At 40.7% G+C, this 27,566-nt stretch overlaps 1 protein-coding gene across 3 annotated transcripts; it reads left to right on the forward strand.

Moving 5' to 3' along the window:
• Positions 1-559: 559 nt before the first annotated feature.
• Positions 560-26,300, forward strand: LOC132406396 (epoxide hydrolase 4). 3 transcript variants are annotated; one of them, XM_059992024.1, is made up of 7 exons: positions 560-926; positions 3,375-3,460; positions 6,624-6,781; positions 8,639-8,767; positions 11,783-11,886; positions 12,674-12,822; positions 25,205-26,300. In XM_059992024.1, exons 1-7 carry the CDS (start codon positions 684-686, stop codon positions 25,425-25,427), a joined length of 1,092 nt encoding a protein of 363 aa, XP_059848007.1. In that variant the 5' UTR covers positions 560-683; the 3' UTR covers positions 25,428-26,300. The 3 variants fall into 3 exon arrangements, with proteins under 3 accessions (XP_059848007.1, XP_059848008.1, XP_059848009.1); XM_059992025.1 differs by having other exon boundaries at positions 25,208-26,300; XM_059992026.1 differs by lacking the exon at positions 25,205-26,300 and adding an exon at positions 15,919-25,196.
• Positions 26,301-27,566: the final 1,266 nt, after the last annotated feature.

The raw sequence follows: 27,566 nt of genomic DNA on the forward strand, positions 1-27,566 counted from the left end.
AACTCATTCGTAAGGCCAGTGATGTTGTGGGGGTGGAACTGGACTCTCTGACGGTGGAGTCTGAAAAGAGGATGCTGTCCAAGTTGCATGCCATCTTGGACAATGACTCCCATCCACTCCATAATGTACTGGTTAGACACAGGAGTACATTCAGCCAGAGACTCATTCCACCGAGATGTAACACTGAGTGTCATAGGAAACCATTCTTGTCTGTGGCCATCCAACTTTACAACTCCTCCCTCGGAGTGTCAGACACCCTGAGCCAATAGGCTGGTCCTGGACTTATTTCCATCTGGCATGATTAACTTATTATTATTTAACTATTTAAGGTTTTATATTGCTATATTTCTACACTATTCTTGGTTGGTGCGGCTGTATTGAAACCCAATTTCCCTCGGGATCAATAAAGTATGTCTGTCTGTTTTTAGATAATAGCACTGAGGTGTACAAGGTAAAATGGACCCCCCTCCTCGCTGCACTTGCCCAGCTCCGTGGGGCTAAACGCGGGGGTACGGAGCTAACAGCCTCCACAAGCGTGGGACTCCATCGCTCACCTGGACAGCACTTTGCCTGCTGTGACGTCAGCCCGGTGCTGAGTGACAGCGGAGGCGACCAATGAGCCTTCGAGCGCTCCGCGGGACTGGCCAATCGGAGCGGGAACCGGAAGGAGGCGAGGGCGAGCGATGGCGACGCTGACATCGCGGTTGATTGTGCTCCCCAGCCGTGTGGCGCTGGCCGCGGGTGCCGCCGTTTACTGGCTCGCCGTCCACACGATGATCACCGTCGCCTGCATCATGTTCCTGCTGAAGGCGGCCTGGGTGGTCGTCAGGAAGCGAAGGCAGGCCTTCGAGTGGCGGGTGCGGGAGAGCCCCCCCGCTTGCCTGAACGACCCGTCCCTGGGGGCGCATTGCTTCGTTCGGCTCAAGGTACCGACGGGGGGAGTAGGGGCTGCGATTGCTAAATCGCCGTGTACCTGTCTCACATGCACCAGGGCCTGATGGGAGTTGTAGTTCTTAACCGCGCGTGCGCACTGAAGTCTGTCCACCTGTCGCCCCCATGGGACCTAGCCGGGCTGTAGGCTATTCGGCCCCTCCATTTTTTACACGCCCTCCGCGCCAAGGTTGATCTTACTCTAAGTTACCCTGAACGCTCCAGTTTCCTCCCTGTCACAAAGTTTGCAAGGTTAATTAACCACTATAAATTGTCCCTAAGGTGAAGGTTCAGTGGAGAGAGTGAGCAGCTTCATGTTCCTGGGTGTCAAGATCTCTGAGGATCTAACCTGGTCCCAGCAGATCGATGTAGTTATAAGGAAGGCTATACTTTATTTGGAGTTTGAAGAGATTTGGCATGTCAACAAGTACACTCAAAATCTTCTATAGTTGTACCTTGGAGAGCATTCTGACAGGCTGCATCACTGTCTGGTACAGAGGGGCTACTGCACAGAACCGAAAGAAGCTGCAGAAGGTTGTAAATCTAGTCAGGTCCATTTTAGGTACTAGCCTCCAAAGCACCTAGGACTTCTTTAGGGGGTGGTGTCTCAGAAAGGCAGTGTCCATTATAAAGGACCTCCAGCACCCAGGGCATGCCCTTTTCTCACTGTTACCTTCAGGTAGGAGGTACAGAAGCCTGGTGACTCACACTCAGCGATTCAGGAACAACTTCTTCCCCAGTGCCATCTGATTCCTAAATGGACATTGAAGCTTTGGACACAACCTCACTTTTTTTTTACTATACAGTATTTCTCTTTTTGTACGCTTAAAAAAAATCTAAACAGTACTGTATATATAATTAATTTACTTATTATTATTATTTTAGTTATTTTTTTCTCTGCTAGATTATGTATTGTATTCAACGGCTGCTGCTGAGTTAACAAATTTGGTTCTGATTCTTATGTTCCTATGAAGACTGTTGAGTTTAAAAAATATTGATAAGGGATATAAATTATTAAAAAGTGATCTGCTATTAATTGCTGCACATGGAAGAGATTTCTAGATTTCTGCCAATCTCTTTAAAGGCCTTGACTGTGTGGATCAGTACTTACTCTGATGTAGTTTTAACTCAAAAAATTGATAATCCTTCACTGCCTCCCATAAATGCTCAGGGCACTACATTTCTCTGTCAGGCTGTTTACTAACTGACTACCTGCTTCATTGTTCACTATCTGCAGAACCAGAGTGATTTTGAACCAATCTTCTGGTTCAGAAACGTTATTCAAGGCATTTGAACTTTGGAGATTAGCATGAGATCTGTGGAAAATGGCATTTTTTACATCAACCTAACAGGGCATATGGGGTATCTGTTCAAATTTAAAGAATGCACGCTAGGATGCAGTAAATCAAGTCAAGTTACTTTTATTGTCAGTTTGACCATAACTGCTGGTACAGTACATAGTAAAAATGAGACGACGTTTTTCAGGACCATGGTGTTACATGACACAGTACAAAAACTAGACTGAGCTACGTAAAAAGACAACACAGAGAAAGCTACACTAGACTACAGACCTACACAGGACTGCATAAAGTGCACAAAAACAGTGCAGGCGTTACAATAAATAATAAACAGGATGATAGGGCAAAATGTCAGTCCAGGCTCTGGGTATTGAGGAGTCTGATAGCTTCAGTGCTTTGCTGCACCGCCCCTCTGTAAACTGACTCGTCATTCTTGCTGATGAGACCCACCACAGTCGTGTCATCGGCGAACTTGATGATATGGTTCGAGCTGTGTGTTGCAGCACAGTCGTGGGTCAGCAGAGTGAACAGCAGTGGACTGAACACACAGCCCTGGGGGCCCCCCGTGCTCAGTGTAATGCTGTTGGAGATGCTGCTCCCAATCTGGACTGACTGAGGTCTCCCGGTCAGGAAATGCATAGATTACCATAATTTAAATGATCAAAGATGGTAGTAATTCTGGCAGTGGTGTCAAAAACGGATGATTGTGTTATAGATACTTGGAGTCATAGAACAAAAACAGGCCTTTAGCCCAATCAGCCCACGCTGACCACAGCATCCTGTAGTACCAGTTACATGCATTTCTCTATAACCCTCAAAGCCCATCTCCACCATGTTATTATATGAATAACTCCTAAATTGTGCCTGCCTTGTCCACTTCCTCTGGCAACTCATTCCAGGGACTCACTACTGTCCATGTAACAAAGTTACCTCTCAGGTCTTTTTGAAATACAGTATCTCCCCTCTTATCTTGTATCTGTGCACCCAAGTTTTGGACTCTCCAACTCTGTAAAGACTATGACCATCCAACTTGCCTTCAACCGTCATGATTTTATGAACTTCTTTGAGGTCACCTCTCATTCTTCTGTGCTCCCAATGACTGTTGTCTGAGAGTTGCTAAGTTCTCAATACTCTTTTTTCCTTCAGGATTCAGGGCTGCGGTTTCACTATGTTGTGGCTGGGGAGAAGAACAAGCAATTGATGTTGCTGCTACATGGCTTTCCAGAGATCTGGTAAATACTACCCCTTGACTTCTACTTAGCAGTTTCTTTTGTCAATGGAGGGTCCCTTGTGACTTAATTTGCAATGAAATTCAGGCTCTTATTTTTATATTTTAGTTTTGTCTTCTGTGAAGGGTTTGTATGTTTGCATGAGCTGAGCTTTAGTCGTGAGTTGTCCAGTCAGGAGTTGGACGACTGCTTATCAGAGTGGTATTCATAAGGAAAAGAAACAGGAATAAGCCATCTAACCCATCTAGCCTGCTCTTCCATTCAATAAGATCATAACCCTTAATTCTCCTGCTATATAAAAATCAATCTAACTGTGTCTCAGATATTGTGACGAAGGCCTGTAACTGATTATGGATGGCACATGGCACATTCAGTAAAACACTCAAAGGGTCATTCACACATATTATTCCCCTCTGTCATTGTGGTGAGTCCACGCATCACAATAAATCAACAGTCACAATATTACACTTATCCCCAACAGTAATAGGTATGAAAATAAAAAGATACACATTATATCACAGTTTAATTATCTCAGTTCAATTTATTCATATTCGTCTTTCCAATAAGTGTTTTGCCGAGGTGTCATGATAATCTGACGTTTCTCTCCTCTACAGTCACTGGTCTGAAACAGAGCTGCTGCAGAGAGCAGTCTGATATCGAGGCAGCAGCGACCTACACAGGTGTGCTGATGACAGACAGACAGACATACTTTATTGATCCTGAGGGAAATTGGGTTTCATTACAGCTCCACCAACCAAAAATGGTGAAGAAATATAGCAATATAAAACCATAACTAATTAAATAAAATAAGTTAATCATGCCAAGTGGAAATAAGTCCAGGACCAGCCTATTGGCTCGGGGTGTCTGACACTCTGAGGGAGGAGTTGTGAAGTTTGATGGCCACAGGCAGGAATGACTTCCTATGACGCTCAGTGTTGCATCTCGGTGGAATGAGTCTCTGGCTGAATGTACTCCTGTGCCTAACCAGTACATTATGGAGTGGATGGGAGTCATTGTCCAAGATGGCTTGCAACTTGGACAGCATCCTCTTTTCAAACACCACCGTCAGAGAGTCCAGTTCCACCCCCACAACATCACTGGCCTTACGAATGAGTTTGTTGATTCTGTTGGTGTCTGCTACCCTCAGCCTGCTGCCCCGGCACACAACAGCAAACATGATAGCACTGGCCACCACTGATAGCACTGATGGTGGAGGATACCATCTTTAACTGGGTCAAGGGTTATGTTACCTAATTACTCATCTTGTGCTAAAGTTTTGGGGTTTATTTAAGTTATTTAACTGGGAAATGGTGACTCCTATAATGAGGTATGTGTGTTTATTGTGAGAACTGGCAGTAGAGTTTCAGATTGTGTGAGATGGAAGATAATTGAGTTAATTAGCTTTTTGTTGGTCGAGAGGGAGGGGCTTAGCGGTTATAAGCCTCGGGTTACCACGGCTTTGGGTTTTTTTTTCTCTATTTAGTCTGAGGGAGGCTGTTAACCAGACAGTTGACAATTACAAGCTGTATATATATATTGTATTTTTTTTTCATTCTTTTTCTTGTTTTGATGTGGACGTCCAGGTTTTTGTTTTTCCATTATTTTTGTAAATAAAAGCACCTCAATCTATTTTTGCGACTCAAGCCATCTGGTTATTCTTCTTCGGCAGTTGACCCATGGTTATTTGTGACAGATATATTTAATGAGGTATCTTCAACTGCTTCCCTGGGCAGAGTATTCCACAGGTTCACTACTCTCTCGGACTAGATCTATTCCCCTTTCTATAAGATCCCTTCACATTCTTCTGAATTCAACGAGTCTTGTCCCAGGCGACTCCATAGGTTAACCCTCTCATCTCTGGAACCAACCTCGCAAACCTCCTCCACAAAGACTCCAAAGCTAGTATATTTTTCCTCAGTTAAGGATGCTGTTTCTATTGGTCGAATACTTGAAGATGGCTGTGCATTTGTTGATGTTGTTGGGCCCTTGGCATGCTGGTTAAAACAAAGCAAATATTTGTGTCATTTGATAAGACTCATCCTGATGAATACAGCTCCCTGAGCAACACACGGTACGGGACTGGGTCCGGATGCAGGGTTTCAACAGACAGTGGCGGTTTCTTTCTTCCCATAGAGGCTGTATGACCCACTGAGTTTCTACAGCTCATTGTTGCTCCAGATTGCAGTATCTGTATGTCTCTTGTACTTCCTTGGTCGTGTGGCCAAGAGATGATATAATACATTAGGTATAACCCTAATGAATGGTGGATCAGGCAAAAGGTGCCAATTGGTCATCGTTTTTTATAGTGCCTATGTAATCACCTCTGGTCTTACAATATTTAAATATCTGTACTCCTCCAAGTCTGGCTTTTTGCCTGTCATTCCTGATTATAATTACTCCACCACTGGTGGTTTACCCTTCCTGTCCAGACACCTCAAGTTTTGAATGCCCCCTCACTATGATAAATCTCGCTTTCATTCTCTCGTAGGCTTCTTTCTTAATATTTCCTTATAATTTTAATATCAAATTTGATTGAGAGTCTTCTATATTAATATAACTGTATGAATCTCTGTTATTTAAAGAAAAGCAGGAATCACCTAAATATTAACAGTCAACAGAGTGAAGCTAATTATATAGTTGTTTTGGTATTGCTATCGGTGGGAGCATGTTGCGCATAAAGTTGGCTTCACATTACCAAGGTTTTGAAGACATTTTTATTGCTTAAAGCAGTTTGGGGTAACATGAGGTACAGAGTGACATTATGCATTTGAATCTTTTTTTCTTTCTAATAGCATGAAATTAAATGCTGGAGGAACTCAGCAGGTCAGCCAGCATCTATGGAAAGGAATAAACAGTTGATGGTTTAGGCTGAGATTCTTCATCAGGACTCGAATGTAAGGAGAAGAAGTCAAATGCCAAGTTCCTCCAGCGTTTTGTGTGTGTTTAACTCTGGATTTCCAACATCTGTAGAATCTCTTGTATAAAGAAAAATAACATGGCCTTTGTGGGAATGAGTGTGTATATAGATTCTTCAGTATGTTGTTTTATGTGGCCAGAGGTACATTGTTGTAGAGGCCAATAGCTGCTCTGTACTGGTCTCAAATGTGTGGCAGGCTCTGACGTGTTGCTGATGGGGCTCCTGTCTCATTGCACTCTTATGCCACAGGTATTCATGGCGTTACCAGCTGCGGGAGTTCAAAAGTAAATACCAAGTGGTGGCTGTGGACTTGCGTGGTTTTGGGGATTCTGATGCACCCACTGATCGAAGTGACTACAAAGTGGAGCGTTTGCTGGCTGATGTCAGAGGCATTATTGAAGCTCTAGGTATGCGGACCCTACTGTTGCTGCCAAGAAATTGCTATTTTGCCTGTTTGCACTCTTCACAGGGATTGTTCAGGACTCCTGAATCAAACTAGCATTTGTGTGGAATTGTGTTATATGCAAATGTTTTTTCTTGCAGGAAAAATGCTTTGAAGGCTGCAATTTCTGTTCAGAATTTATACATCTTGGGGTCAACATGAAGAATTAGGTTTAGTAAATCTCAGATGTATTAAAAATGTTCTTTGCTGATGTGGAGCCTAAAATTTGCAATCTGCTGTTTCTTGAGCAACCAACAAATGAATGACCTGAAGTTGAGTTTACTTATTAGTTGCACCTTGCAGCCATGTGATCCAACTCACATTTGCATTCATTCCCTAATGAGCAAAAGAAAACTACAGGTACTGGGAATAATAAAAATAAGGTGGTGCTGGAAATACTCAGGTCAGACAACATTTCTGACTTCGTCCGCCTTCCTTTCCAGTTCTGATGAAGGGTCTTGGAGTGAAACACTGGCTTTATTCCTCTCCATAGACACTGCCTAGCCTGCTGAGTTCTTCCAGGATTTTGTGTGTAATACATTGGATTTCTAGCATCTGCAAAAACTGTTGTGTTTATGAATTGTGCAGAGACAAAGGCAGAATTGATTTTTCCAGTCAATGAATGAATGACCTTTCACTGGAACTCAACGTATTGTTAATGGTGAAGAGTGCCTGTCATATCTGTGACATTCACTACTAGAAATCCCTTAGACTAATTCCTGGGATCAGCGAGTTGTCTATCATGAGCATCTGAAAAAATTAGACCTGCATTCTTTGGAGCTTTGAAGAACAAAGGGTGATCTTATTGAAACATGTGTCTTTGGACTGCGGGAGAAAACAGGAGCAGCAGGAGGAAGCCCACATCCTCCTGGAGAAGATGTACAAACTTCTTACAGACGGTGTCGGAACAGAACTCCAAACTCCAGCACCCCAAGCTGCAACAGCGTCACGCTAACCACTGTGCTTCTATAACACCCGATACGTGTACAAAGGCACGTTTCCATACTGGAGTGCGATGAAACCTTTGCTAGTATACAGGCATGCTCACTTTCATTTACTTTATCAACGGTTTGTGCCTGGGACCAGTTGAGCCTGTTGCAGACTTTCACTGCCTAGTACCAACCTGTAGGGGCCCTCTTGATCTCACTCTGCATGGTCACCCCCCCCCCACCCCCCCACCGCTGCTGTGCTCCAGAACAACATCCTGCTATGAATTTACTATTCCCTACTGTAGGTGCATGGAGGGCTGGTAAATTTATAGAATTGTCTGCCCAGAGAGCTGAGCAGACTATATCATTCCGAGTCATTTAATGAGGAGGTGGATAAATCTTTCAAAGACCAGGAAATGGAGGTTTATGAGGAACTGGAACAAGGAAGAAGATGAGCCCCAGGGCAGACCAGCCATGATATTACTAAATGACAGGACAGTCTGAGGAGCTGAGCAGATTCATCCTGTTTATTTACAGATTTACTAACTTTAGCACCATTCTATTGTATCTCGGAGAGCTGCCAATGGGAGGAGAATTACTGCATCTTTATCTGCGTGCTCAGAGGGAAAGATGTTTGGAAACTGCTTGGAATATGGCCGTTTCTGAGTCCTAAGTGGTTCCATGGAAATATCTCACCAGTCCAGGAACAGGATATGTAAAGAACTTTGTTGGATCCCCCGTTTCTTGATTACTGTGTGAGATTGTCTGGGTTTTATACTATGAATTGCAGACTTTTAACCCTGATATTGGATATATTCCCAATGAGCAGTGTCTATAGTGGATTGACATCTCAACATAGCCTAACTGATTATGCTATTTTGTTGTGCTTTCAGGACATAACAGCTGCATTCTCGTCGGACATGACTGGGGAGGTGTCATAGCTTGGAATTTGGCTATTTGCAACCCGGAGATGGTGGAGAAATTGATCATCCTGAACGCACCACATCCAACATCATTCCATCGTGAGTTGAAAGCTACTGTTTGTTTCCAGGAGAGATGGGAGGGCCAACAGCTATCTAAGGAATGGATTGAGAAGGTAGTTTAATATGGACTGAATTACCTTCTCAGTCCATACCTTAAATAGCTGGTCTAGCAATGGGGTGGAACAAGAAGGGACAGTAAAATACACAACCAGATTGTTCTTCTTCAAAGTGCTCCCAAGATATTACAGGAAATTGTTGAACTGTGTTCAGATATTTGGTGATTTTCTGCTAACTTTTGCTACAAACTGGTACTTCACATTCATAATTTCAATAAACATTTTTCTATTGCCTTGCACTGTTGGTGATGACAATTCATACCTGCAAGATAGTTATATTTACAATTGATTCATTGATAGCTGTAGCTCAAGGGGTAGTGTCGTGGTTTCTCGTGCCCCACAAATGACCAGGAGACACAGAAGATTCTTCAAGAAGGGTTAAACTTTAATTTGCAAATCAAAGCTGAGACAGTCATTGAGCTAGTTGCTGATTGCCCACCGATCCTTGTACATAGCATTTTTTATAGCAATCTCCTGGTTTAGTTGCATTAGCATATCCAATTGGTCTACAGTTGCGTATCACAAGTACATCCGCCACTATTGTTTCTACCCATTGACTTAATCATGTTCTAATCTACATCTCTTAGCTACCTCTCATTAACACCCCATTATCTTCTACATTCTTAAGATTTCATTCTCCTACTAAATTGGATACATGCATAGCAAATAGCAAACTCAAAGCTAACTACATAGTTTTGGTTACACAGCAAACAATGCAACTTTTATACTCCAATAGTAGCAATCTTGCTCAGGACAGATGTGGGTTCAAGGGTCACTTCAGAAACTTTGAGCATTGTGTGGAGGCTGGTAATTTAAGCCAGCATTGCTGGACAGCCAGAACGAGGACAAAATCAGGTTTAATATCGCTGACATTTACCGTGAAGTCTGTTGTTGTTCTGCGGCATAGAAACTTATATAAAGTATCCTAGGTATCACGAAAGCATGACTCCCCTCGGCTTACTTGGGTGGATGTAGAATATTCTGTGGCACTGTTCTGAAGAGGAGCTATTTTCCTAATGTCAGGGCTGATATTTATCTCCCTGCCATCAGTTGCCTGCTCATTATCATGTTGCTCTCCATTGGATCGTTCTCTGTGCTAAGTAGCTGTCACATGTGCTACATAATGACTACACTTCATGTGTATGCCTTTGAGAGTTAACCTCTTTTGAAGCCCTAATGGAAAGCTCTCTAATGCCAATTCTTATTTTAATCTCCTAGTGACAGTTCATAGGATGACGGAAATTTATGGCATGTGGAGACAATTTGACAACTTGTGTTTTATACTAGAGCTGCAGTCGAAACCCTCTAAACCACATTAAATGTGATAGCCTCAATGGCTGGATATTTGAGAATAACATTAGATTCCTGGTTTGTTTTTTCTCACCTCCCTTTACATATTGCTTTCTGTTCTACCCACTGGTGGCTGAATCTTTAAAGGAAGGCCAACTATGCAGCAAGGAACAGAGCAGGCAGATTGGCTCTTTCCTTGGGTCAGTCTTTAAGTGGAAACTACTTTATGTCTGCTTTAGGAGCTCAGCAGGACTTGAAGCAGGAAATGGCCAGCCTTTAGCTAGCATTCACCGATGCTAGATTTGCAACAGTGTTCTGAATTGACAATATAGAACAGAAGCACTCTGGGATATTTCCGAGTGGTTTTAAAATGGAGTACAAGTTTTTGTCACAGAGTCTTACAGTGTGGGAACAGGCCTCGCAGCCACGAGGACCGAGATTCCCACTGTGGATAGGGACAAGGCAGGGACTGGGTATTGATAGTGAATGATCACCCATGATCTCAGAATGGCGGTGCAGACTCGAGGGGCCGAATGGTCTACTTCTGCACCTATTGTCTATTGTCTATTGTTTGGTCCACATCCCTCTAAACCAGTGGTTCCCAACGTGGGGCATGCGCCCCACAGGGGGGTAATTTGATTTTTAAGGGGGGCAATTCGAGAATGAGTTATTAACAGTGAGTTTTTTCTAGTAAGTGTGTGAGTATGAGTGTGTGTGCGAGTTAATACATATGTGTATATACAGTATGCATACATAAAAATACTTGTGTGTGTATGTACATGTGTAATTGCGTATGTACTGTATATATATAGTGAATCACCATCATTACAACCTTCAAATGGCTTTCATAATTAAATTAATGAATTGACTGATGTAGGAAGGAACGAATGAACAAGTCCAAACGCGTAAGAAACTCGTACGAAGTCGCGCCAATGCTGCTTTTTGCAGTAGCTTTCAGTTCTTGGTGGTGTGAAGGTGTACACATTGTGTCATCTCTTTTAAATGGTGTATCTGTCTTTGTATGCTGTAGAAACGAATCGGCATTGTTTTATTTATTTATTGTTATTATTTTAATATTACTTAATGTTCTTTTTTTTTACAATTTCTTAGTAATTTCTTCCTCAGAACTTTAACAGTCCTTTGGTTCTTTTATTTTTCTCTTTCATGAATGCCATGTTCTTTGGAAGCTTGTTTAAACCAAGTTAATGGTCTTTTAGGCTTCCTCCGGGTGAATAGAAGTTCACTTTTTGAATAATAAGAATTATATATCACCACAGGGGGCATCAGGATTTTAGAGGTGATTAGGTGGGGCGTGGCCAAAAAAAGGTTGGGAACCACTGCTCTAAACCCTTCCTGCCCAAGTACCTATCCAAGTGTCTTTTAAATGTTGGTAATGTGGCTGCCTCAACCATTTCCTCCAGCAGTTTATTCCCATTTGCTTACCTCTCTCTGAGTGAAAAGGTAAGCTGCCAGATTCCTATTAAATCTCCCCCGCTTACCTTAAAGCTATGAGCTCCAGTTTTTGATTCCCTAACCATTGTCTTTTCAGTTTGGTTTTAGCTAAGCCAACACAGCTAACATCAAATAGAAGCATGTATTGTGAAATTCTGTTTTGTTTTTGAGTATAAGTTGACATTCTTTGATTCAGGCTACCTGTGGCAACACCCATCCCAGCTTCTGAAATCCAGCTATATGTTCTTCTTCCAAGTACCAAAACTTCCAGAACTTTTCATGCAAATGGATGATTTTAAGGTACACAATTCTCCTTCTTTGTCAGCATTTATTACTTACTGTTCGACATGTTCTATCAAATCATTCCTAATATCAGAGTCGGCAGTCCTGTGAGTCACAGGGCCTGCTAAAGACCAGTATGTAAATATGAAACTGCAAGAAAGGCTTGCAGTTTTATCCAGTGATCGTATTCAGAAGGAAAAGGAAATCTGAGTTGCTGTGGGGAAGAGGAAGTTGCAGGGTTATGCAGAAAGCTGTTGGGAAGAAGCAGAACCGGTTGAAAAGCTGTTGCAAAGAATGAGTACAGATACTGTGTAACTTGCTCTGCTGTAGAATGTTTTCTCTTCCACATGCGATCATTTTCAAGCAGGTGTCAACTGACTCCAATTAGAAATCAAATCTGGCTGCTTGTGTGATCCCTCTGACCAAGGTGACTGAGTTCATTTAGAACTCTTTCCTCTTGCTACCTCTGCTGAGTCCTGCTAACTTAGCACAAGGTAGGAAAGCAAGTCAACTGCTTTACTGCTTGCAATACACACAATATGCTGGGTCTCGGCCCGAACCACTGACTGTACTCTTTTCCATAGATGCTGCCTGGTCTGCTGAGTTCCTCCAGCATTTTGTGTGTGATGCTTGGATTTCCAGCATCTGTAGATTTTTCCTCGTTTGTGGTTCATTTACTGTGTGTCTCAGTGACAGGGTTTAAAATTTCTTTTATCGGCTATATTTTGATAATTTCATATTATGTACTTTTGTTCTCCAGTTGCTCAAAATTGCTTAACACTTACTAATATATCACATTTTTTAGAGCCTGAAGGATGTTTATATGAGTGAAATATCTGGAATCAAAAATAAAAATAGTAGATTGACTGAGGAAGAGTTGGAGGCCTATGTTTACAGTTTTTCTCGGCCTGGAGCACTGGTGGGCCCCCACAACTACTACAGGAATATTTTCAGGTAAGGCATTCATTGATAGTTGGACTTTAATTGCTTCCCCCTTCCCTTTTCCAATCTTTTTATTAATATCAAGATAGTAGATATAACAATATTGCTACACAATTATTGGGATGACATTGTTAATGGTTAACATATATAATTATATATTCAATTAATACAAAGGTAATAAACCTCCCAAAAACGTTCAAGTACAAATGTAGAATACATTAAAAACCATCCAAAAATAAAAAAATATATACCCCCCCCCAAAAAAAACTAATCTAAACAATACTAACCAAAAACTAAGAAAAGAAAAGAACATGGGCTGTTTGTAACATCAAAAAAAAAGAAAGGACCATTAGTGTCATCAACTCTGAACCTCCCTGTATATATTAACACAAGAGAATAGGTTTGGAAAGAGATCAAATCACATCATATGAAAATGTTGAATAAAAGGCCTCCAAGTCTTTTCAAATTTAATGGATGGATCATATATAACACTTCTGATTTTTTTTTCTAAGTTTAAACATAACATAGTTTGAGAGAACCAATGAAATGTGGTGGGAGGACTAATCTCTTTACAATTCAGCAGAATAGATCTTTTAGCCATTAATGTAAGAAATGCAATCATCCGACGAGCTGAAAAGGTTAAGTGGTGTGGTTCTATCATTAGTAAACCAAAAGCTGCAGTAATAGGATGAGGTTGTAAATCAATATTCAAAACAGTTGAAATAATGCCAAAGATATCTTCCCAATATTTTTTCAAAGAGGAACATGACCAAAACATATGGTTAAAGAGGCTATCTCAGAGTGACATCTATCACACACTGGACTTACATGAGAACAATAACGAGCTAATTTATCCTTAGACATACTTTGAACTGTATCAACGAATGCTTAGCACATATAGAGGATGAGTTAACTAATTGAAGAATTTTTTCCCATTTTTCGATAGGTAAAGCAAGTTCCTTTCCCAATCATTTTAAATTTTATTAGATGCATCTAAACGAATTTTCGTAATTATATTGTAGATAGTTGTTATCGCACCTTTCTGAAAAGGACTTAAATCTAAATTTTTTTCCAAATTATCCACAGAGTATAGATTCGTGAAAGTAGGAAGGGTGGTATTTAAGAAGTTTCTAACCTGTAAATATCTAAAGAAATGGGATCTAGGTAAATTATATTTGTTAGTTAATTGTTCAAATGACATGAAACAATTATCCAAAAATAAATCACAAAATCATAATATACCTTTAGTTTTCCAAGTCAAGTAGGCTTGGTCCATAATAGAGGGATAGAAAAAAATGTTAGATATAATAGGACTTGCTAAAATAAATTGGTGAAACCCAAAAAATTTCCAAAATTGAAACCATATTCGTAAAATGTATTTAACTATTGGATTATCTAATTACTTATACAATTTAGAAAGATCAAAGGGAAGTGAAGTCCCTAAAATAGAACCCAGTGAAAACCTTTGTACCGATTTACATTCGAGATTTACCCAATGAGGGCTTGAAGTTATATCCAAGTCCCATAGCCAAAATTTCAAATAGCGGATATTAATTGCCCAATAATAAAATCTAAAATTCGGCTGTGCCAGACCACCCACCTTTAAGTATCTTTTGCCTAGCCTTGGATTTTTTTTCTGCCAAATAGAAGAAGAAATTTTAGAATCAACACTATCAAAAAAAGATGCCTATATTTTTAGTTTCTCATTTGGGCTGACTTAGAACTACAAAGACATATTGTCACCTCCAGCTCCTCCCTGAACTTTTGTTCCTCTTCCGGGTTCATGAATTTGCATTATAGTTAACTCTTTACATACCAAAGGGTTGATTCTATGAAATTAGGCTTAGATTACTCATTTTGTCTCTTGGAATACAAATGGTTTAAACCATCCGATTAAGTGGAAGAAGACTTTTAAAGTATTCCAAAGGCTGAATGCTCATATTATTTTTGTACAAGAAACTCGTGAGGAAACAGGATAATCAGCGTTTTTTCAGGTTTTGGAAGGGATAACAGTTTCCCTCGAATTCACATGCTAAAGTGTGGGGAGTTTCAATTTTTATTGATTCCTCTATTATATTTGTTCATCATGATACTGTTTCCTATCCGAATGGCAGATTCTTGTTTATTACTGGGTTACATTGTAATAAAAAAGTGGTTATGCATAGAGCCCATATATCTAAATCTAAACTATCTCGATTCTACCCTGACATTAGTCCACTTTGTGATAAATGCAAGAGGGGCGAGGCCTTTCTCATTCATATGTACTGGTTCTGTCCTAGCTTGGAGAAATTTTGGAAAGATGTCTTCACTACGTTATCGTATATTCTGAATCAGCACCTAGAACCAAACCCCTTAATTGCTTTGTTCGGTTTCTGGGGTGAGACAGATTTACGTCTGAGTCCGACCAAATGCCGAATATTATCCTTTGCCTCTCTCCTGGCTAGACGCCTGATCCTCCTTAGATGGAGAGATGTTGCCCTGCCCACTCATGCTCAATGGCTTAACGACATCATGGCCTGTTTGGACCTCAAAAAAATTCATTCTTCAGTTCTTAATTCGGACCTAAAGTTCCATAAGGTCTGGGGACCTTTTATCAAGTACTTTCATAACCTTCCTCTTGGACTAGGGTTTTTTTTTCTTTTAGGTCCCTTGCTTTCAGCTTTTTTTTTCTGGTAGTAGGCATTACTATCCTCAGTTGCTAAGTGTATTCACAGTCTGGGAGTTTGGTTGTCCTGATTTATATTCTCTATATTGTGTTGTGGTTGGTCTGGAGTTTTTTTTGTGTGTTGTGGGGCTTGGGGAGGATACTAAGTTTACTTGTCTTCAATTTAGGTGCTTTTTTAAAAATTCTCTTTCTCTGTATCATATTGTCATTGTATGCTTAATTTTGCACTGTATTAAAGTTCCTCATTGTGATTTGGGGTTTTTTTAATCTGTAAAATGTATAAAAACTAATTTTAAAAAAGTGGTTATGGCTGATGTTTACGCTCCAAATGAGGATTATCCTAAATTTTTTAAGAATTTATTTACTGCTGTCTCTGATCTAAATGAATATATGCTGATAATGGGTGGTGATTTTAATTGTTGTTTGAATCCCTTGATGGATAGATCCATATCTACTCAAGCCTTACCAAACAAGTCGGCTACTCTTATCAATTCCATCATGAATGATTCTGGAATTTTGGATATTTGGAGATTTCTACACCCCAAAGAAAAAGTGTTCTCATTTTTTTCATGTTTATCATTCTTACTCTAGAATTGATTACTTTTTTATTGACTCTCGTCTCATCCTATCTGTGATTGACTGTAACTATGACATTATTGCCATTTCTGATCATGCTCCAATGAAACTTTCTATCAAATTAATGGATATAGCTCCTAGTATTAGACAATGGCGATTTAATTCCAATCTGCTTCAAGACTCGGATTTTGTTAAGCTCAAGAGGGAACAGATTGATTTCTTCTTTTCAACTAATTTTACTGAAGAAATCTCCAACGGGACACTTCGGGACACTTCGGGACACTTTTAAGGCATATATCCACAGTCAGGTTATTTCCTATTCTGTTGGTATGAGGAAACGTATTAAGAATGAAACATTATTATTGGTTGATAAGATCAAAGAAATTGATAAGAAATATTCCATCGCTCCTAGCACGGAGCTTTATAAACAGAGAGTCAATTTTCAAATGGAATATAATTTATTACTTACATCCTCGATTGAAAATCAGTCAAAGAAAACCAGAAGTGAGTTTTATATACACAGTGATAAATCGGGTAAAATTTTAGCGAGTCAATTGAAAACTACCTTGGTTAAACGCCAAATCATTAAGATTCGTAAACATGATAATTTGACAGTTAATCATGATGAAATAAACAAATCTTTTCCAGATTTTTATACCTCTTTATGTAATTCTGATTTGCCCAATGATCCTAATCTCATGTCTGACTTGTTAAGAAAATTGAATTTTCCAAAAATATAATCCGATGAACGTTTAATATTAGAAACTCCCATTACAGATGAAGAAATAAAAGGTGTTGTTCTTTCACTGAATTCTGGTAAAGCACCAGGTCCAGACAGTTATACAGTAGAATTTTTTAAGTGTTTCTCTTCCATTCTCTCTCCTTGGCTAGGTAGAGTTTTTAAAGAAGCAATTAGATTAGGTAATTTACCACAACCATTTTATAGGACTTCTATTTCCTTAATTTTAAAAAAGAAATAAGATCCTACTGATAGTGCATCATATCGACCGATATCTTTGTTGAATGTAGATTCTAAGATTTTTTCTAAGATGTTGGCGACTAGGTTGGAGAAGGTATACCTGGAATTATATCTGTGGACCAAACTGGATTTATTAAAAACCGTTGCTCTTTTAACATTAGGAGATTAATGAATATTGTTTACACTCCTTCATGTAGTACTCCAGAATGTGTCAATTCATTAGATGCTGAGAAAGCATTTGACAGAGTTGAATGGCCATATTTATTTACTGTACTTGAGAAATTTAATTTTAGACATTTATATCTTGGATTAAATTGATATATAATGCTCCAGTAGCTTCAGCTAACACTAATAATTAAAGATCTTTTTTTTTGCTTATTTCGGGGCACTAGGCAAGGTGTGTCTTAGTCCATTATTATTTGATATTGCTCTGGAACCTTTAGCAATTGCTATTTGAGAATCACCTAATATTCCTGGCATTACCTGCAGAAATGAGATACATAAGCTATCATTATATGCAGATGATTTATTATTGTATATTTCTAACCCTGAGGAATCAATTCCCACAGTTTTATCTTTGTTGGCTCAGTTTAGTAATTTTTCGGGTTACAAACTGAACCTTAATAAGAGTGAACTGTTTCCTCTAAATATGCAGGTTCCAATTTATGGATGTTTACCCTTTAAATTGGTTACCGACTATTTCATATATTTAGGGGTTAAAATGACAAAAAAAGTAAGGATTTATTTAAGGCTAATTTTTTACCTTGAATTGATCAGATTAACCATTTATTTACCAATTGGTCACCAATGTCTTTGTCATTGATAGTTCGGATCAATGCTTTCAAGATGATTATATTACCTAAATTTTTATATTTATTTCGAGCGGTACCAATTTTTATTCCGAAATGTTTCCCCCTTCGCATGTGCCTCAGTGTGATTTAGTTCTGCTGTAGTTCATATTCTTGCTGTTTGAATTATTGTTCATTTTCATTGATTATATATTGAATATAAGACAATACTTTTTTGTTACCCAAGTAGATAAGGTCACTTCCTTCTTTTTCTCTTTTTTTCCATCTTTCATTTCTTTTTCGCTCTTTCATCTCAGTCTTGACCTTCCTTTGCTCTCTCTCTCTCACTCCCACTCCCTCTCACTTGACACCCCCCTCACTCCCACTCTCTCTCTCTCACACCCTCTCTACCTTACACCCCCACTCACTCTCTGTCTCACCCTCTCATTCTCCCTTTTGCCATTTCTACTTCTCTGTCCTGCCCCCTCTTTCACCCTTGCAGCCTTGCTCTCTTGCCCTTGCCCCCCCACCTCAGCCCTTGCCCCTCCCACCTCTCTTACCCTCACTCCCCCTCTCTCACTCTCTCACATTTCTCTGGTTGGCTACTTTGCTAATTTTGCTAACATCAGCCATCAGATAGAATGGTGAAATAAGCTGTAGAAGATGAATGCTTTGTTCCTAACTTTCTCCAATGCAGCTTAAATTGCTCTCATTTTTTTAACAAAAATAACGACTGGGAAAGAGATGAGCTGTGAAAAAGGTAGTGGGGTCATTCGGTAGTGTAGGGGGTAATGTTTCAGTAGATGATCCTTTGCCTTTTCTGGAACCAAAAAGGTGATAAGAAAATGTCCTGTCCAGAACATTAGTATTAACCACATTCTTCTTTTTCTTGGGTCCGAAGCTCCCAGTGGAGCATAGCCCATTGATGACCTCCTGTTCACCTCATTTGGTGCTGTATAACTCTTAACGTGCTTTCACCTTGTAGCCCCCTCTGGGCTCGTCTGCAAACTTAGCTTGTTAGCCAGCTCTGCTATCAGCCACAGGACTCAGCGGTGAAAAGACCACCTTTTATAAACAATATACGCCTATGGTTGGTATAATTTGGGGTTCAACCAAACAAGAAAGTTGGGATGTTCTGATTAAAGGAACCCTGATTTGAGAGAATGCTGTGTAAATATTGCCCATACACAGTTATTGGTTGGCAAGAAATAACAGATTGTACACTGCATAAAATTATAAAAATATATTTACAAATTTCGGCTTTACTGAACAGTTAGTGGAAAGAGAAAAGAAAAAAAGGCCCATTACAGTTAAACCAGTCCAATATGCACAGAAAGTTGGAGCTTATCCTGCAGTTGTCTTAATTCAAGGAACTCAAGGTGGCGGCGCGACGCAGCTTGCAGCAGCCACTCCAGAACTGATTATCTGTTATTTGTGAAGTGGGGTGCTGTGCGCAATCATAATCGATTGAAAACGGACGTGGAAGCACGGGGAAACATTGGGAAATTCCAGGAAGACCTTCTTCGTTGCTGCTGCTGCTGTGAGGTCCGGGACTCTGCTGGGAAGAACAGGCCCCCAGTTCTCGGGGTCGCGTTGCCGATGGCCGTTGGCGGGGCCGTCTTAATACGCTCTGCAGAGGATGGTGCTCGGAGAAGCTGTGCCGGAGGGGATGGTCGGCTCGGAGGTTTGATGGACTCGGAGTCCTTTCGACGGACTTAGGTCACTTTTGGTGTGTGCTGCGTCTGTGAGGCTAGTTTCGACGGAGCTTCCATTGTGTGCTGTGTCTGGGAGGCTGAGTCGGGCTGCGCCTTGGAAGTCCATAGTGGGGGTATTCCCTTCTGCCGCCGGCGTGGAATGGCGAGTCTGTCGGGACCCTGGGGACTTGTGGAAACTGTGGTGATTTCTTTTGAACTTACAGTCCTTTAACATCTTGGGCTATTTTTACTGTGCCCATAGTCTTTTTTAAATCAATTATGCTATTGTTTGCACTGTTGTAACTATGTAGTTTTGTGCAGGTCTTGTAGCTTTAGTTTTTGGTCTTGTTTTTGTCTGGTGGATTTGGAGCTCCTTTCTGGGGAACATGCTAGACGGTAGTGCGATATTAATACGCAGCAGCCTTTCTGGACTCTGGATTGGGGATTGCCAAACGTTATGTGGATTTTCTGGTGTAGTCTGTTTTGTCATATGCTTTTGTGATATCATTCTGGGGGAATGTTGTCTCATTTTTTAACTGCATTGCATTTGTGGTTTCTAAATGACAATAAACTGAATCTGAATCATGAACTGGATATGCCTGAAACTGGACATGATATGCCTGAAAGCACACAGCACATTCTGGACTTTGCTCGAAATCCATCTCGAACAAGTGGGCTCTCTCGGGAGCATTGGCCCTTCCTCCTTGCAGCCATTCATTTGCACGAAGCACTTTGTGCAACCGGGACGCTCGTTCCCACAGCATTCTCAGCCACCGTCCCTCCTGTCCTCCCCACAGCTCCTGCCAAAAAATAACCCGCGAACAGCACTGTCACCAAAATCTCTCCCTAGAACTTTCTCCCGATTCCACCATCCTGATTGGCTGACACAACATTCCTGAGCGGAACAGTGGAGCTCTTATCTCTAGCTGAAACCAGAACATTCTACCAGCAGGGCACACTGCTTTTACAGAAAACAGCTGAAATGAAATACCTACAGCATAGCATTAGAAATCTTAAACAGGGCATTACATCTTTTGACAGTCTCAACTTGCAGCTGCTGTAGTACTTGATTTACATCACAAGAAGTTTCCGGTGACTTTTGAACACATGCAACAGGGAGTTGCAAGTATTGATCTCTGGGCTGTATTCTTTGCCTCAGAGGCACATTAAACCAATGAAATACAGTGCAATGGGCTAATGTATGCTTTGTGCATGGGAATTCCTGCAGGACAGTTCCAGTGTACTTAAAGCCCAAGGCATGTGCAAGAGAACTAGGGCAGAGCACTCTGTGTGTACTGTCAGCTCCTTTTGCCAAGGTGGAGAAGTGGAGCTGCCTCAGTACTTTGGAGATGACGTGATCAGCTATAGAGGTGATTTGGGGTTACTGCCAACATCTGCCAGAAGTGGAGAGTGGGGGTTAGGGGTATGAAAATGCTGGGATGTAGTGGTGCTAGTCACTAGCCACACACTCAGAAATTAATTTTACAGTAGAATCAAAACATGTATTGTTTGCTGTTCAAAGTATGTCTTTTATATGGAGGACTCAAACTAAGAATCTCACAGGAACAGCAGAGAAAGCAATCAATCACGACTTTTAAAATTGTTCCTTTACCTAACACGTAAGATACATGATGTAGCAGAACTATCTTTATTCTCTTATATGAACGCTCACCAGCTGTACGATGGTTAACTTAGAGTGGCCATTTAACTTATCAACCAGCACATCTTTTTTGGATGTGGGAGGAAATTTGATCACCCAGACAAACCCATACAGTGAAGGAAGACAATACCAAGACTACTGAACTACCTGGTATGTAACTGATATCAATAGATAGCAGGACCACTGAACCCTTGACATACAAACTATTGCTTATGAGTGACAGCGGCACCAAAGATAGATCTGTGGAGATTTGGTAAGATTTAGCCTTCTGTCCTGAATAAATTTTATTCACTTTTCCATATTCCAGAGTAACATTTTTGCCATACTTTAGATACTGATGTTGCCGCACAACAAGTAAGAACAAGCAACAACAGCATTGATATAGCAACTGTAACACTGTAAAATGTCTCAGAGTTTCACTGGTGTGTTATCAGATAGAATTTGGTAGGGAACTATTGTGTTTTCTTGGCTGAAGATTCACATAAGGCATTTCAAAGTTAGTGGAGAAGGGGTGTGGAAGAAGGGAAGATAAATGGAGAAGTGGAAATGGTTAGAATCATGGAAAATAAGAGCCACAGGTGAGTATTTGACATTTCGGGCTTGCTCCACCATTTAACACTATCATGGCTGATCATCTATTTTATTCTCCTGCCCTCACTTTCTCCCCATGTCTGTCATTCATGTTCTAAATGCTAAATAGTTAGTCTTTGTTTCTGTTGAAGTGATCTAATTACAAATTGTAATCAATGTTTAACTCACAAGAACAATGCGTAAAGGATAGTAACTTGCTTCAGATGAATCTCCGCCATTTGTATGTAGCTTTGTAGCATAGCTGATGGGAAGCATCTAATTGTTTTTTCTCTAGCAAGCATGTACCTTGTCTTCTGTTCCTAGGACCTAGAAGACTCTGATAACATAGAGCTTGAGTTCGTGATATTTTGAAACTTGATAACAGCCTGGAGAGAAATACCTGACTTGAGCACAATCTGGAAATAGAAATATAGAACCACAGAAAATCTACAGCACAATACAGGCCATTCAGCCCAAAATGCTGTGCCGAACATGTCCTTACTTTAGAAATTACCTAGGGTTACCCATAGCCCTCTATTTTTCTAAGCTCAATGTACCTATCCAGGAGTCTCTTAAAAGACCCTATCGTATCTGCCTCCACCACTGTTGCCGGCAGTCCATTCCACGTACTCACCACTCTCTGCATAACAAACTTACCCCTGACATCTCCTCTGTACCTACTTCCAAGCACTTTAAAACCGTGCTCTCTTGTGCTAGCCATTTCAGCAGATGTCTCTCATCATCTTATACACCTCTATCAGGTCACCTCTCATCCTTCACCGCTCCGAGGAGAAAAGGCCAAGTTCACTCAACCTATTCTTGTAAGACATGCTCCCCAATCCAGGCAACATCCTTGTAAATCTCCCCTGCACCCTTTCTATAGTTTCCACATCTTTCCTGTAGTGAGGTGACCAGAACTGAGCACAGTACTCCAAGTGGGTTCTGACCAGGGTCCTATATAGCTGTAACATTACCTCTTGGCTTTTAAACTCAATTCCATGATTGATGAAGGCCAATGTACTGTATGTATTCTTAACCACAGAGTCAACCTGCGCAGCAGCTTTGAGCGTCCTATGGACTCGGACCCCAAGATCCCTCTGATCCTCCACACTGCCAAGAGTCTTACCATTAATACTATATTCTGCCATTATATTTGACCTACCAAAATAAAGTACTTACCTGGATTGAACTCCATCTGCTACTTCTCAGCCCGGTTTTGCATACTATCGATGTTTCACTGTAACCTCTGACAGCTCTCCACACTATCCACAACACCTGCAACCTTTGCTATACTTCACTTGCATTTCACTTTGAAATTGGAGAGTTGATTTTCTATAAACTGCTTCAGTTCTTGCAGTCAGTTTAGACACTAGGTTTTCTATTTACCTAGTTCAGTTGTTTCACAGTTAGGCTTCATTCTCTCAGATTCCCTGGAAGACTTGTCTGAGTTCATTCTTTCCTTGTCTTCGCTCTTTCCCCAAGAGATTGATTTTCAAACAGTTGGTGTTCAAATCTTCAGCCAGTTGTCTATATAGAATAAAAGCGTAAAAAAGGTCTGAGTTACGATGAAGTGCAAGCAGTCTTCAGGAGGGTGAACCCACGAAAAGCATCTGGCCCAGATTGTGTACCTGACCTGTGCTGATGAATTGGCAGGAGGGTTCACTGAGATCTTTAACCTCTCACTTCAGCACACCTGCTTCAATTATACAGGCGCCTTGGGAGAATGTGGTAACCTGCTCGATGATTATTGTCCAGTAGCACTTACATCCACTATGGTGAAGTGCTTTGAGAGGTCAGTGATTAAACTTATCAACTCCTGCCTCAGAAGTGATTTGGATCTACTCCAGTTTGCCAACCAGAGCAACAGGTCCATAGCAGATGCCATCTCATTGGCTCTTCACTCAACCCTGGAACATCTGCACAGCAAAGATGCATACATCAGGGTGCTCTTTATCGACTACCGCTCAACATTCAATATCATAATCCCCTCAAAACTAATCAATAAGCTCCAAGTCATTGGCCTCAATACACTTGTGCAGTTGGATCCTCGATTTCCTCACTTGTACGCCCTAGTCAGTTTAGATTGGCAACAACATCTCCTCCACAGTCTCCATCAGCAGGGCTGTGTGCATAGCCCCTTGCTTTACACTTACGACTGTGTGGCTAAGCACAGCTCTAATGCCATATTCAAGTTTGCTGATAACACCTCTGTTGTCTGAATGAAAGATGGTGATGAATCAGCATATAGGAGGGAGATTGAAAATCTGGCTGGGTGGTGTCACAACAACCACTCACTAAATGTCAGCCAGACTACAGGAGAAGGAAGCCAAAGGTCCATGAACCAGTCCTCATTAGAGGTGGAGAGGGTCAGTAACTTTAAATTCCTCGCTGTTAGTGTTTGAGAGAACCTGTCCTGGGCCCAGCAGGTTAGTGTAATTACGAAGAAATCATGGAAGCATCTTTACTTCTTTAGAGTTTGCAAAGATGTCATGCGGAATCTAAAACTTTGACAAACTTCTGTTGGTGTGTAGTGGACAGCATATTAACTGGCTACATCACAGCTGGTATAGAAACAGCAATACCCTTGAATGGAAAATCCTACAAAAAGTAATGGATACGGCCTGGTCCAACACAGGTAAAGGCAAAGTACACTGCAGATGCTGTGGTCAAATCAATATATACAAAAAGGCTGGAGGAACTCAGCAGGTCGGGCAGCATCCATTGAAATGAGCAGTCAACATTTCGGACCGAGACCCTTCGTCAGGTAAAGGCCTCCCCGTTGTCGAGCATGTCTACACGAAATGCTGTTGCAGAAAAGCAGCATCCATTGTCAGGACCCCTCACCACCCAGAACATGTTCTCTTCTTACTGCTGCCAGCAGGAAGAAGGTGCTGGAGCTTCAGGACTTGCAGCCTTAAGTTCAGGAACAGTTATACCCCTCAACCATCAAGTTCTTGAACCAAAGGGGATAACTTCACTCAACTTCACTTGCCCCATCATTGAAATGTTCCCACAACGTATGGACTCACTTTCAAGTACTCTTCATCTCATGTTCTTGATACTTATTGTTTATTATTTATTATTATTATTATTATTATTATTATTTCTTTATTTTTGGATTTACACAATTTGTTGTCTTTTGCACACTGGTTGAATGCCAAGTTGGTGTGGTCGTTCATTGATTCTGCAATGGTTATTATTCTATGGACCTATTGAGTGTGCCCACAATAAAAAAAATCTTAAGAGTTGTTTATGGTGACATAGATGTACTTTGATAATAACTTAACTTTGAACTGCTTAGCTTGGGAAAGGATTAAGCTGTGTCTAGATTTACAGAATGAATGGTCACAGTTCCTGGTTGGTGATTGCACTTAAAGGTGATTATACACATGGAAGATTTGCACTGTTACCAATTGAGCAAAGTTGGTCATTGCTAACTGGATGTATTTGCTTCTTTTGCAGCAGCTACCCGTCAAAGTACCACAATGTGGTGGCACCCACCCTGGTAATCTGGGGAGACAAGGATCCTTTCCTAGAATTTGGCATGATTGACCACATGGAACAGTATGTACACAGTGTGTTCCAACGGAAGGTCGTGCCAGGGGTCAGCCACTGGGTCCAACAAGACCAACCTGATGTAGTCAACAAATTCATTTGGACATTCTTGAAAGAAAGCAACAAGTAAACCTGAATCCGAGGGAACGCATGCCACATCTTTACTTGGGTGAAATTATAGATTAATGCATTTACTACTAATGACAGAAAAGAATAGCACAAATGTATATGCAAAAATATTTTTATAATCTTATAATTAAATATTGTTAAAGACTGGGCTTTATAATGGCACAAGGCTCCAGCCCCAGATGTATAACAAGAACTCGGGTTATTGTGTTATACCACTGCTTCTCTTCATCTATCTTGGGCAGAAGAGGACGACAAAAAAGAAATGACAAATACTGAATGTATACAGCATCTGAGAGGAAATGGATGCAGACAATACTGAATAGAGCTAGTAATCTTTTACTCACTTTTGATGAGATGAAAATTAACGTAAGGTTCAGCAATTACTGCTTTGGTGTCAATAGTGTCTCCAAGGATTAAGTTACCGGAAAGTGCGGAACAATCTCATCCCAGTTAACCGGTTTCTAAATATTCTGCAAAACTACCTTGGGAGCGGGTACTGCTCAGAAAAGAGTCTTTTGGGGTTGAGGTGGCAGGCGAAGAGGAAGAGGGGAACGGTTGGTGACCACTGTGGCTCAGAGTGGGCGGTGCTGGGTGACTAGTGAAGGGGAAGCACTGGGTGGTGTAACCAGTTAATGGACAGCGTTTGGGGAGAGACAATATTGAATGTCCAATATATTAGATGGAATAAGGTTGAGTGACTAGCATTTTGACCACTTGTTAAGATAAAGGAATTAATAAAGAAGACACTATACTCAATCAGATAGCTTCTGAAAATTCACAGTTAGGTGGAGTTCTATGTATATATTTTGCACACTGGAAAGTGTTGGGAGCTGAGGCTGAAGTAGGCTTTTTACTGTTCATTTTTAAAATTCAATCTAATCCTGCAAACATTTTTGTGTTCTGAAGCAGTGATTGAAACTAGAGATTTTTTTGTCTGCTAAAAGGGTATCAAAGTATACCCTTTTAGTTTGAAGCAGTTTACTTAAGAATGTAGATTCAGTGCCGTTGTTGGGGTAAAAATCAATTGTACATTTACACAACACTTTTCCTGTCTTTGACATATTCAGTTGTACTGTACTTGAAACTTTAAGTGTATGCAGAAGTGTAATTGTACAAAATGCTGTGCCAATATGCACACAGCAAAATCCCAAAACAACTGTGATAAGAACATTAAAAATTGTATTGGTTTATTATTGTCACATGTACAGATACAGCAGAAGCTTGCCTAGCATTCTGATCAAATCATTACTTAATGCTTTGGGCTACAATAAGGCACAGTCAGCCCTCCTTATCTGTGAGTACCGCATGCGTGAATTCAACCAACCGCTAATCGAGAAAACCCAGAAGTGCTCTTCCAGCACTTGTTGTTTGAGCATTGTTCACCTCGCGTCTCGTTCATTCGCTACTTTGCTCCTGTGAAAAAATGGGTCCTAAAAAGCAATTACAAAGTCAAAACAATTCCTCAAAAGCTAAGAGGGAGATTAAAGTGCTATATCTCGCCGAATGTGTGGCTGAAGGACATGTCATAGAAGCATATCCCTGTCGATGGCCAAATTATATGTGAGAAAGCTCTTAATCTCTATGAAGACTACTGTGACTGGGTTGATGAGAGCGAGAGAAAAGAGTTTAAGGCTAGTAAGGGATGGCTGGCTGGCTATTTGTTTGATGATGCAAAGAAAAAGAAGAGATAGCTTCCTATAACAATGTTTCTAACTAAAGCCTCTGCAATTCTGAAGTCTCGACGTTCAATGCTTGAAGATCCTCAGCCCTCAGCCTCCACAGTTCCTGACTTCAGGATTATTGAGCCTCTTCCAAAGCATCCTTATCCCCTAAACAAGACAGCGTAACAACTACTGTACAGGTATTGCAAGTTTTACTCGTCGTTTGATCATTGTTCACCTCGCATTGCATTCATTCGCTGCTTGTGAGCAAGTGGAACATGTAAGGTTTTTTCTTGTCAATATTCCCTAAACAAGACAGTGTAACACCTATTTACATAGCATTTCCATTGAATTAGGTGTTAAAAGTTCTGTAATCTAGAGATGATTAAAAGCTTTACTCGTTTGATAATTGTTCACCTCGTGTCTCATTTGCTGCTTGTGTTGTGAGCGAGCGGAACATGTACAGTTTTTTTTGTCAA

The sequence above is a fragment of the Hypanus sabinus genome, chromosome 16, assembly GCF_030144855.1.
Source record: "Hypanus sabinus isolate sHypSab1 chromosome 16, sHypSab1.hap1, whole genome shotgun sequence".
NCBI lineage: Eukaryota > Metazoa > Chordata > Chondrichthyes > Myliobatiformes > Dasyatidae > Hypanus > Hypanus sabinus.